Source organism: Macrosteles quadrilineatus, unplaced genomic scaffold (assembly GCF_028750875.1).
Source record: "Macrosteles quadrilineatus isolate MER2022 unplaced genomic scaffold, UCM_ALF_1.0 Scaffold_3__2_contigs__length_128488019, whole genome shotgun sequence".
Classification (NCBI taxonomy): domain Eukaryota; kingdom Metazoa; phylum Arthropoda; class Insecta; order Hemiptera; family Cicadellidae; genus Macrosteles; species Macrosteles quadrilineatus.
In genome coordinates, this window is record NW_026542596.1 from 122,335,421 (window position 1) to 122,348,087 (window position 12,667).

The window sequence follows — 12,667 nt, forward strand, 5'->3', positions numbered from 1 at the left end:
TTCACTGTCTCTAATAGTCTTTAAAAAGTATAGGCTGTAAAATTTATATTTAAATAAAACAGTGATTACCATTATTACATTACAAACCACATGAGAACACTGTTAAATATGGTATTAAGAGGTAAAATTGTGAGAAATACCTTTAGATCCTAAAACTGAAGATCCATTAGGGTTTTGGTAGAACAGGAACAAGATGAGCAGAGAAGCGATGGCTCTGGCCAGAGTGACGAGAATCGAAGGACCACAGATGAAAGATGATGTTGAGAAATGACTATTGTTGTGTAGTATGTAATTCTTCACTGATTTAAATTAAAACTCTTCTTCATTAATAAAAAGAAAGCAATTCACTACTCATGAATATTCTGGACTGTACACGAAAATTTACAACACATTTACTTTAAATAAAAATATCTTCTTGGATCCTAGCTTGACACTTGGTACTATAAATTTGGAATCCATATTTAAATGAGAAATGATGAAATAATGCACTTGGAGCGGTAAGAGAGAAAGAGAGATTAAAATATTTAATCTGAACTAAACCAAAAGGTAAGCACTGTGTACTGTGAGAGAGGTGAGTCTAAACTGAACTGACTAGTACGAAGTGCTGTAGTGAACTTTGGACAGTGATGTCATCATATCAGCTGTTGTATCCTTTCAATAACTGAACTAAAAACTTGACTTGAATGTTAATACTACTTGATTAATTGTTTATATTTGACTGTATATAGTTCATATGTTATTAAATAAATATTTTATTAAATGTCCTTAGTTGAATTACTAAATATTTAACATACCGGCCCCCCCTGAACCCCTGGGTTCTGAAAACAACACAAAAAATGAGAAAATCAATAAAAAAGGGGGGTGGTAACTCCTCTTCACTATTCCATAGGAAGGACAGACACCTTTGTCACAGGACGAGAGAGGTGTCCACTTGCGGTCTTCAGGTGCACGACCCGTACTATTCCATCAGTACCAGGTGAAACGGAGAGAACTCGTCCAAGCTTCCAGGAGAGTGGAGGCAAGTTGTCTTCATGAATGACAACCAAGTCATTGACTTCAATATTCTTCTTGGGGTTGACCCATTTATTTCTCTCTTGAAGAGTGTACAGATACTCTTTCTGCCAGCGAGCCCAGATATGTTGACTGAACTGTTGGACTAACTGCCAGCGTTTTAATCGGTTGATAGGAATGCTACGCAAGTCAGGTTCAAGAGGTGTCATAAGAGGACCACCTACTAAAAAATGACCTGGCGTCAAAGCTTCTAGGTCCGAGGGATCAGAAGAAAGAGGAGTTATAGGCCTAGAGTTCATCATTCCTTCAATACGGGTGATTAAAGTCGAAAACTCTTCCAGTGACAGGGTCTGTTGTCCAATGACTCTTATTAGGTGAAATTTCACACTTTTGACGGCCCTCTCCCAAAGGCCTCCCTGATGAGGTGCATGTGGAGGTAAGAAGTGAAATTTAATATTGAAATTCTCAGCGTAGCATTGTACTGTGGAATCCTTGATTAAATTTTCAAAGTTGCGTCTGAGTTTTTCGGATGCACCTGTGAAATTTGTAGCATTGTCACAGTGAATATCTGAAACGATTCCTCGTCTGGAGACAAATCTGGTAAGAGCGGCTAAATAGGCATCCGCTGTTAGGTCGGTTACTACTTCTATGTGTACCGCCTTAGTAGAGAAGCAAATAAATATACAAATATAAACCTTGATAGGTTGAACTCGTCTTAGTAGATGTTGCTTCACAAAGAAGTGTCCTGCATAATCTACACCAGATATGGAAAATGGCCTTGAAGGTGTAACTCGATTCATAGGTAATTCCCCCATGAGTGGAGAAGAATGAGGAGGTTTACATCTGAAACATTTTATGCATTTAAAGATCCTAGATCTTATTAAGCTTCTAGCACTGAGAATCCAGTACTTGTTTGCCAGCATAGCCTGAGTTAGAGTTGGACCAGAGTGCAAATATAAGACATGATGGTGGTCAATCAAAATATCAACTAACCTATGACCTTTAGGTAGCAAGACGGGGTGTTTGTGATCTTCAGAGATATCAGCCTTGTTTATTCTTCCCCCTACTCGAATGAGGCCATCTTTATCCAGATAAGGAGCTAGGCGTCTAATGCGTACAGAGCAAGGTTTATTGGATTTCAAACATGAGATTTCTTCAGAAAAATATTCTCGTTGAACCAATTTACAAATCAGGTTATGAGCCTCTTTTATCTCCTGAGAAGTTAAATTCCCAATTTGTTTAACTTTATTTCTGGTGTTATGAATGAAGCGCAGCAGGTATGCGGAAACATGAAGTAGTGTTGTCCAAGATGAGAAGCGAGTGAGGAGAGAAAATGGTTCATCCGGAACAGCAGAGAGAGTGTTAACTGTGAGAATCTTAGTTTCAGGGATAGACTCTTCAGGTAAAGATTTACAGACAGACTTTGGCCAATTTTCTTCAGAGTTACACAACCAGACAGGTCCATTCCACCAAAGTGTGTGGTTAATCAAATCTTGTGGGGCGGTACCCCTTGACCCAACATCCGCTGGATTTTCTAGTGATGAAATATGTTGCCAAAATGAAGGTGGGATGTTTTCCTGTATTTCTGCAACTCGATTTGACACATAAACCTTGAGTCGATAAGAGGGCATGCCAATCCATGAAAGCACGATTGTGGAATCGCACCAAGCTGTGTATGAACTAATCTTGCAGTGAGGTGAGAGAAGTTGTATACAGTAATTTAGGAGCTTAGACATCAGGTGTGCTCCGCAGAGCTCCAAGCGAGGTATGGAAATACGCTTCAGAGGTGCGACTCTTGACTTCGCTATCAGAAGATAAGTCGATATAATTCCTTGTGAATTTACAACTCTCAGGTAAACACAACTACAATATCCTGCTTCACTTGCATCAGAAAAAGCATGTAGCTGAATATCTTTAGCTGAAGAAAGTCCCACGTAGCGAGGTATCTTGAGCATTTCAATATATGGAAGTTCATTGGCGAACTTGTTCCAAACTGATATAACGCTGTCGTCTAGGGGTTCATCCCAATCGAGACCAAGTGTCCATAAGTATTGCATGAAGGATTTGGACCAGAAGGTTACAGGAGTTAACCATCCTGACGGGTCATAGATCTGTGATATCACACTTAAAACAATTCTTTTTGTAGGAGTTTCCTTAATATTTTGAGTTCCTACAGAATAAGAAAAAACATCTTCATTAGGAATCCATTTAAGTCCTAAAACACTATGAACTGGTTGTTCGGGAGCTCGAAAACCAATAGGTTTTTCTTTGTGATCTTCAGGGATCGACTGTAAGAGTAATGGATTATTCGAAGACCATTTTCTTAACTCGAAACCTCCTTTTTTGAGTAACTGAACCACATCATTTTTCAACAAAAGAGCGTTTTCTACGCAATTACTACCCAATAGGGCGTCATCGACATAAATCTGATCCTTTAGAGCAGTTGCGGCTAGAGGATGATTTTTTCCTTCATCAATAATGAGTTGTTGAATGACACGATTTGCCAAGTAGGGCGATGATGTGAGCCCATAAGTGACAGTCGCTAGCTGATAGATTTGAAGAGGCATTTTATCATTCTCTCTCCAGAAAATAAGTTGAAATATCTGATCAGATTCCTTTACAAGGACTTGTCGAAACATCTGCTTGATGTCGCATGAAAAAACAACCGCATGTCGGCGAAAGTTGAGAATGATGTCACATATGTTGTTGTGGAGTTTTGGTCCTTGATGAAGAATACTGTTGAGAGACAGAGATGTTGATGTAGGTGCTGATGCGTTGAATACTACCCTTAATTTTCCATCTTTAAAAATTCCATGATGTGGAAGGTAGTAATGAGGATTATTTTTAAGACGAGGTGACTGACAGAGTGTCATATGTCCCGAAGACAAGTAATCTCTCATAAAATCAACATAAGTTTCCTTGAAATCAGGATTAGAACGAAATTTATTCTCCAGAGACCAGAATAGGGATTTTGCCATTTTGCTCGAGTTGCCTAATGTTGACGGATCGTCTGAGAAAGGCAAAGAGACAATATATCTTCCTTCAGGAGTGCGAGAGTGCGTAGATACAAAATGTTTTTCACATTTTTCTTCGGCTAAGGATTGCTTGCTTGTAAGAGGGGGTTCCTCTACAGCCCAAAACTGTTGGATAGAGGTGTGAAGATCCAAACTATTGGTGGTTAAGAGTGTGACTAATCCATGAAATGAATTTTTGCAAGTTGAGGCGACAGGGGTCGATCCTAAGAGCGCATATCCAAAAATGGTGTCAATTGCTACAGGCATATTCTCACCAAGTGACAAAAACTGGCCTTTCACAGAGGAGGCAAAAAGGTCAGCTCCAATTAGAACATCAATAGGAGCGGGTTTATCAAAAGTAGGATCGGCTAACATTAAATGTTGCATCTGTGAGCGAACTTCAGGAGTGATCTTAGCTCGAGGTAAATCTGGAGTGATATTATCCAAAATGAAGACAGGGTGAGAGCTTGCCAATACATATCCACTAAGGGACTGGAGAGTGACATGAGTTAACCCTTTTGTTTTCACCTGAGCAGACGAGATGCCATTAATAAGCGTTTTATTAGCATGAGAGCGCTTAATCCCTAAAGACTGAGCACATCTTTGAGTAATGAAGGTAGACTGAGCAGCAGAATCTAAAACTCCCCTACAAACTAGGGTCTTACCTTCGCTTGATTTTACCACAATTAAAGCAGTGGCAAGAAGAACTGTGTTCTCTGTATTTGTCAAACCAACAAAACCAGATTCATTTTTATTTGAGTCAGAACTTGGAGCTCGTTTGTCTGTGTTACCTTTAGACACATTAGGAGAGGGATTATTTTCAGAATCCATAAAATGCAAAAGAGAGTGATGTTTTCTTTTACACGTAGAACATGTACGCCATGAATTGCATTCCTTTACCTTATGCTTATCGCCAAGACAGTTGGTGCACAAATTTTTGCCTTTAACAAAATTATACATTTCTTGTGAAGTCAATTTAAGAAAACCTTTGCATTGATAGATTTTGTGATCTGCACCTGCGCAAAATGTACAAACAGTGCGAGGAGTTGCAATAAGCGCCGATTTATTTGAGCGCTGAGGGGGTTTTACTTGAGTGTGGTGGCCTAAGGTACCCTTAAGAGATGATCCCACATTAGTAAGATTAGCTGCTTCAAGATTTACACAGTGAGACTCAATGTACTTGGTTAACTCATCTAACTTAGGAGTTACAGAGTTATCACTTCGACTCTGTTCAAAATGATGGCGAAAATCAGAATCAAATTTTCTTAACAAGTGAGAGGTCAAAATTAAATTTTCCTGAGAAATTTCTTCATCTAGAGCTTTAAGTGCTTCAATGTTTTCATTTAAAACAGACAAAAACCTTCTAAGTTGCTTCACTGAGGGATTGTGAAGAACTGGTAAGTCTAACACATTGTTGACATGAAGAGAGATTAGTAATCTTGTATTCTGATACCTTTTAAGTAGAGATTCCCATGCAATAAAATAATTAGCATTAGTCATAGGGATGTTTTTAACAACTGAAAGTGCCTCTCCCTCAAGACAGCTTAACAAATAACTCATTTTTTCAACACCAGAAATACTATCATTTTTATGAATAGTATTTTCAAACAAATTTTTGAACGCCATCCACTTTTCATGTTGACCTGAGAAGGTACCAAGTTGAAGTTTAGGAAGCTGTACACTAACCTTAGTTGTAGCTACTTGGCTGATAGCTGCATTGGAATCATCCAGGTTTGGCTGGCTCGACTGGTTAGAGCTTGGGGAAGGTATCAAGTTCACACACAAAGAGTGAATAGACACATAGAGATCACTTATTTCATCTTGTAATGTTGAAATTGTAGTGATATTTTCACTTTCATCTAATTCCTCAGGTAAAGGCACAGTGCCGAACAACTTATTCACTAATTTGTCAAAATCATTATTTTTGGCTGTAGCGGTGGAATCCAAAAGAGTGAGCTTTGTTATAAGTTGAGGAGTGATAGGTTCCTTTTCGATAGCAAGCACTTTTGCTTCAATTGACTTAAGCCTGGCTAGCACAAGCTCAGATTGCTTCACAAAAGTTGAGAACCTCATTTTGAATAAGTCTTAAATTCAATAAAATTCCAAAATAAAAATAAATGCAGATTAAAATAAGTTTATAATGAGCAAAACTTATTTAAAGACAGCCAGGATTCATTGTATTAAATATTAATATTAGTCAACTTGAAATCAGAGAGAAATATTCAGCCATAGTATAGGCCTATAAAAAGTTTAAGTCCCAGAAAATATCTACCTGCAATTATTTCCAGATAATAAATTTGAAATTCAATAAAACATGTTATTTCAAACACAAACTGTAATTAAATGTTCAATCCGTATTAATAAACATTCTTCTGTCACTTTAATTTAAAAGTGTAAGCATACAATTGAGGTTATGAAAACATAAACAAAGTCTTGCATAATGACATTTAAGTTTTCATTTCTATCCATCAGCAGCGCTAGTGTTGATCAGCTGTGAAGTTGGTATGACTTCCATGATTTTCTGAATATTCAGCAACAAGAGAGAAACTTGTTTCACATTACAGGGGGGAGAGAGGGGGGCAGACAGGATGCAGCCCGATAATGCACAATAGAGAATAGACAAACTATGCATGAAAATACAGGAGTTGTAGACAGTACAGTCTGAGAACAAAATTTTCTGTCTGGGACAACAAAACTTTATGTGTTATTTCACAAATTACTGCAACAATTTAATAAATTGATAATAATGTGATCAAAAATATTTAATCCTCTTGTTAATGATACTTAATGTTGATGACAGATTTATTCAATTAATTTATTCAGTTCAAATAAATACAAAACTTAATAGTCACAGTAGATTATTTTCCATAGGCTGGGAAACTTCCGGCTCGAAGGACCATGTTAAATATGGTATTAAGAGGTAAAATTGTGAGAAATACCTTTAGATCCTAAAACTGAAGATCCATTAGGGTTTTGGTAGAACAGGAACAAGATGAGCAGAGAAGCGATGGCTCTGGCCAGAGTGACGAGAATCGAAGGACCACAGATGAAAGATGATGTTGAGAAATGACTATTGTTGTGTAGTATGTAATTCTTCACTGATTTAAATTAAAACTCTTCTTCATTAATAAAAAGAAAGCAATTCACTACTCATGAATATTCTGGACTGTACACGAAAATTTACAACACATTTACTTTAAATAAAAATATCTTCTTGGATCCTAGCTTGACACTTGGTACTATAAATTTGGAATCCATATTTAAATGAGAAATGATGAAATAATGCACTTGGAGCGGTAAGAGAGAAAGAGAGATTAAAATATTTAATCTGAACTAAACCAAAAGGTAAGCACTGTGTACTGTGAGAGAGGTGAGTCTAAACTGAACTGACTAGTACGAAGTGCTGTAGTGAACTTTGGACAGTGATGTCATCATATCAGCTGTTGTATCCTTTCAATAACTGAACTAAAAACTTGACTTGAATGTTAATACTACTTGATTAATTGTTTATATTTGACTGTATATAGTTCATATGTTATTAAATAAATATTTTATTAAATGTCCTTAGTTGAATTACTAAATATTTAACAAACACTGTTAAGTTCTTACTAATATTTACTAAAATCATCCTCAAGGTTTTCACATCTAACATTGGCCTACAGTCTAAATGAAACAGTGGTAAGGGTATAAACTATGGCGAGGTAAGGAGCAGCTATAAGGGGAGGAGGAGGCTGCAATAACAAAAAATTAAAATTGACAATGTAACATATAATTAAAAGCCTAAACAAAATGATACACCATTCTTAAAAATATATTACCTTACTTAAGATAAAATGACCCAGTGGTAAAAATTATGGCGAGGTAAGGAGCAGCTATAAGGGGAGGAGGAGGCTGCAATAAAAAAAAATAATATTGTCAATGTAACATATAAGTAAAAGCCTAAACAAATTGATACACCATTCTTAAAAATATATTACCTTACTTAAGATAAAATGACCCAGTGGTAAAAATTGTGGCGAGGTAAGGAGCAGCTATAAGGGGAGGAGGAGGCTGCAATAAAAAAAAATAATATTGTCAATGTAACATATAAGTAAAAGCCTAAACAAATTGATACACCATTCTTAAAAATATATTACCTTACTTAAGATAAAATGACCCAGTGGTAAAAATTGTGGCGAGGTAAGGAGCAGCTATAAGGGGAGGAGGAGGCTGCAATAAAAAAAAATAATATTGTCAATGTAACATATAAGTAAAAGCCTAAACAAATTGATACACCATTCTTAAAAATATATTACCTTACTTAAGATAAAATGACCCAGTGGTAAAAATTGTGGCGAGGTAAGGAGCAGCTATAAGGGGAGGAGGAGGCTGCAATAAAAAAAAATAATATTGTCAATGTAACATATAAGTAAAAGCCTAAACAAATTGATACACCATTCTTAAAAATATATTACCTTACTTAAGATAAAATGACCCAGTGGTAAAAATTGTGGCGAGGTAAGGAGCAGCTATAAGGGGAGGAGGAGGCTGCAATAAACCATTCTTAAAAATATATTACCTTACTTAAGATAAAATGACCCAGTGGTAAAAATTATGGCGAGGTAAGTAGCAGCTATAAGGGGAGGAGGAGGCTGCAATAAAACAAATAAATAGTCAATGTAACATTTAATGTAAAGCCTAAAGAAAAAGAAAGATAAAATGACCCAGTGGTAAAATTATGGCGAGGTAAGGAGCAACTATAAGGGGAGGAGGAGGCTGCAAAAAAAATTAATATTGTCAATGTAACATATAATTAATAGCCTAAACAAAATGATAAACAATTCTTAAAAATATATTACCTTACTTAAGATAAAATGACCCAGTGGTAAAAATTATGGCGAGGTAAGGAGCAGCTATAAGGGGAGGAGGAGGCTGCAATAAAAAAAATAAATAGTCAATGTAACATTTAATGTAAAGTCTAAAGAAAAAGAAAAAAAATGACCCAGTGGTAAAATTATGGTGCCAAATTTGAAATATATTTTTTTTATCTGAAAAATCGGTAGCACAGTAAGGTGCAGGCCTAACTTCTACCACATACAGAAACCAGCATTGAATGGGTTCTACCTGTTATAGAACCCATCATAATCATGGTATGGGAATGCAATTTATTTCACAGGTAGCTTATGACATTATGATCATACCACATAAGATTCATTAAAATCGTGTAAACGGTTTTTGAGATATAAATTTTTATCTTAATCGGTCAATCAGTAACCTAACAATGAACAGGCCAAACTTCTACCTCTTATACAAACCACCATAACCATGTTATGGGAATGCAATTTATTTCACAGGTAGCTTAAAACATTATGATCATACCACATAAGACTCATTAAAATAGTGTAAACTGTTTTTGAGATATAAATGTTCAACTGAATCGGCAAATCAGTAGCCTAGAAATGAACTAGCCCAACTTCTACCTGTTATAGAACCCATCATAACCATGGTATGGAAATGAAATTTATTTCACAAGTACTTTATGACATTATGATCATACCACATAAGATTAATTAAAATCGTGTAAACGGTTTTTGAGATATAAATTTTTAACTGATTCGTCAAATCAGTATAGCCTAGAAATGAACTAGCCCAACTTCTACCTGTTGTAGAACCCATCATAACCATGGTATGGTAATGCAATTTATTTCACAGGTAGCTTATGACAATATGATCATAATACATAACATTCATTAAAATCGTGTAAACGGTTTTTGAGATATAAATTTTTAACTGATTCGTCAAATCAGTAGCCTTGAAATGAACAGGCCCAACTTCTACCTGTTGTAGAACCCATCATAACCATGGTATGGAAATGCAATTTATTTCTCAGGTAGTTTATGACATTATGATCATACCACATAAGATTCATTAAAATCGTGTAAACGGTTTTTGAGATATAAATTTTTAACTGATTCGTCAAGTCAGTAGCCTAGAAATGAACAGGCCCAACTTCTACCTGTTGTAGAACCCATCATAACCATGGTATGGTAATGCAATTTATTTCACAGGTAGCTTAAGACATCATGATCATACTACATATAAATCATTAAAATCGTAAACGATTTTTGAGATATAATGTTTATACAAAATGTAAAAATAGTTGTCTTAAGTTATAAGTGACAGGTTCAAATTCTTCATCTAATAGATTCCATCATAACCATGGTATGGGATTGCAAATTATTTCTCAGGTTGCTTAAATACTTATAATCATACTACATAAAAATTACCAAAATCGTATAAACCGTTTTTGCAGAATATTGTTTTTACTAGCTCAGGTTTTTATACTATCTTTGCACGTGGGAGTACATTGCGAGATACAATTATGGTATAGAAACAAGTGTTATTAGTGGTTATTATACTTCATTTAATCACCTCAGTTATAAAAAATTTGTATTTTTGTATAAAAAACACTCTGAAACTGCCTAAAAGGTATATGTTTTACATTTTATAGTGAAAAACGCATTTTGAGGTTAGGAAGTTTTTCAGCCACGGCCTTCTTGATCTACTGATCTGACGCTGACGTCATAGCTTAATGGTGGTTTATTGGCAGTTTTAGGTGCATTTCTTCTTCTTCTTCTTTTTAAGCTGATGGCTAGGCTGTGGCTTTTAAAAATTCATGCAGCCTCGAGGTACCCTAAATGTAGTTGCTTCCGGTGTGTCAATGGTTAAATCTGTTATTTTATAAGTTTAATGATTAATGTACTACAGTTTAATACTCTAATACTACAAAAACAATACATGGATGGATACAAAAATGTACTAAAAGCAATGTTGTCTCAAAAAATTATACTGTAAGAACGAAAGATAAAAACATACTCCCTAAGTATATGTTTTCATCCTTATCGAACAGCTGAAGCCAATTTTATTGTTAGTTCTGTCTGGTGCACTGTAGAAGTCGTGTTTTGTTGACAATTTGTTTCTTGTTTTTTAGTCATTAAAAACTTGATTTAACCTAAAAAAATGATCTAATCATAAACAATAACTCGTCCTCTAGTTATACAGCCAAATATTAAAGCACATATCAATAAAATAAACCCTAAAATAATAGAAACACAATTTTGTCAACACTAGCGATCAGTTATTCAGTGTCACCGGACATGAACTAGACACGAAAAACGAGCTTTCTGCTTAGCATTATATAAAGGGGAAAGTGTTGTGTTTCTAATTAAGACGGACTAGTCTCTTTCTAACCAGTGTACGGTAAAATTAAATAATATAGTTGATTGTCATAGACATATTTGATTAGCATTGACTAAATAAATTAATGTCAAAACTAGTTAGTAAAATCATTTGTTCCATCAAAAGTTTCGTAGAAAAAAATAATGAGTCACCAATAAGGTGCCACCCCGGCAACCGTGAAAAACCCATGACGGTGGGTTAATAGTCATATACCACGGGGGTTTTTTGTGGCAGGTTGTCATGTCATGTACGTACCCGACAAACATTTTTTGTGGTGGGATTTAGATTAAAATTGAGTATGTTATACTCCTTTTCACTCTGAACAAGATGGTATAACCCCCATTGCTGAAAAATACGGTTGAAAAGCTTTATTGTAGCCTTATTTGTGATTTTTTCAATAAAATCTAAATCACCGAATAAATACAACAAGATAAGTGACAATCAAGCAATATAAGAAATTAATCTACAAGCAAATCAAGACATAAAAATAAATTTTACTTGATTTAAACATTCATCATGGCTAAAGCCCCCCACACACTACCAGACCAGACCTCCAGACCAGACCGTCTGGCTGCAACCAGACCGTCTTGGACGGCTCTACACACTCCCAGACCAGACGGTCCTAATTCGTAATTGAGAGACCGTGGTGAGAACTCCAATAAATGGATGAAGATTGTCACGATGGTCGGCCGTCTGACAGACAGCGCTACACACTCACAGACCAGACAAAAATAGTGGTGGGGGAACCTCAGACCGTCTGTGGTCTGAGGGTTCAACCATCAGACACGCAGACAGTCTGGTCCGAGAAAATCGGTCTGCAGACAGCCCCACACACGATAAGACAAGTGCCAGACGCCAGACCAGACGGTCTGGTCTGGTAGTGTGTGGGGGGCTTAAGATGTTAGTTTGTGGACTAAACTACTCTAAGTGTGTGTGTGTGTGGAAAAGTCCATAGACTAAAATTAAAATACTTAGGCTATACAGGACTTGACGACAATGAACTTCCAATATGGTTAAGTTGTTTTAGCGTCGAGAGAGGTCCATTACTTATGGTTACAAAATGATTCCATCTGTCGATCTGATTTAACAAATTTTAAACAAAAAAAACTAATGTTATTTCTGTAGAGGAGAGGAACTTACAATGTCTAAGATTTAGCCATACCATGTAGCAAATGTATAGCAGGTAGCAGGGCTATGCAGGTTGAAAAACTATAGAAAGAAGGGAATATTTTTTTGCTCTATTCCTGTTGAACGAGAAGAAGAAGAAAAGACGAACATATTTCCCGCGCTCCCGCATAAAAACAGCTGACCCCCCTCCCAATTCTCAACAACCCCGCCCGAACCCACTCCACTCCACAGCCGTCCAGCCTCCAGCCAGAGCCGGTGATTTGTTTGGTTGCTTTGCTTGCTTGGTAAAAAGTGAG

At 36.2% G+C, this 12,667-nt stretch overlaps 1 protein-coding gene across 1 annotated transcript; it reads right to left on the minus strand.

The window, feature by feature from the left end:
* Positions 1–878: 878 nt before the first annotated feature.
* LOC128989519 (uncharacterized) lies at positions 879–6,098 on the minus strand. Its single transcript, XM_054411417.1, has 4 exons — positions 5,712–6,098; positions 5,138–5,252; positions 2,005–4,816; positions 879–1,854 (listed from the first exon to the last, which is right to left on the minus strand). The coding sequence occupies exons 1-4, from the start codon at positions 6,096–6,098 to the stop codon at positions 879–881; spliced, it is 4,290 nt and encodes a 1,429-aa protein (XP_054267392.1).
* Between the last annotated feature and the right edge of the window lie 6,569 nt (positions 6,099–12,667).

Bases quoted from the DNA above. Each gene is read 5' to 3' on its own strand.
- LOC128989519 (XM_054411417.1), bottom strand. From the start codon at position 6,098: ATGAGGTTCTCAACTTTTGTGAAGCAATCTGAGCTTGTGCTAGCCAGG. The intron at 5,253-5,711 runs GTTAGTGTACAG...CATTTTGAACAG, and splicing joins GCCAAGTAGCTACAACTAAG to AGTCGAAGTGATAACTCTGT. The intron at 1,855-2,004 runs GTTAGTTGATAT...AAAATGTTTCAG, and splicing joins TTGCTACCTAAAGGTCATAG to ATGTAAACCTCCTCATTCTT.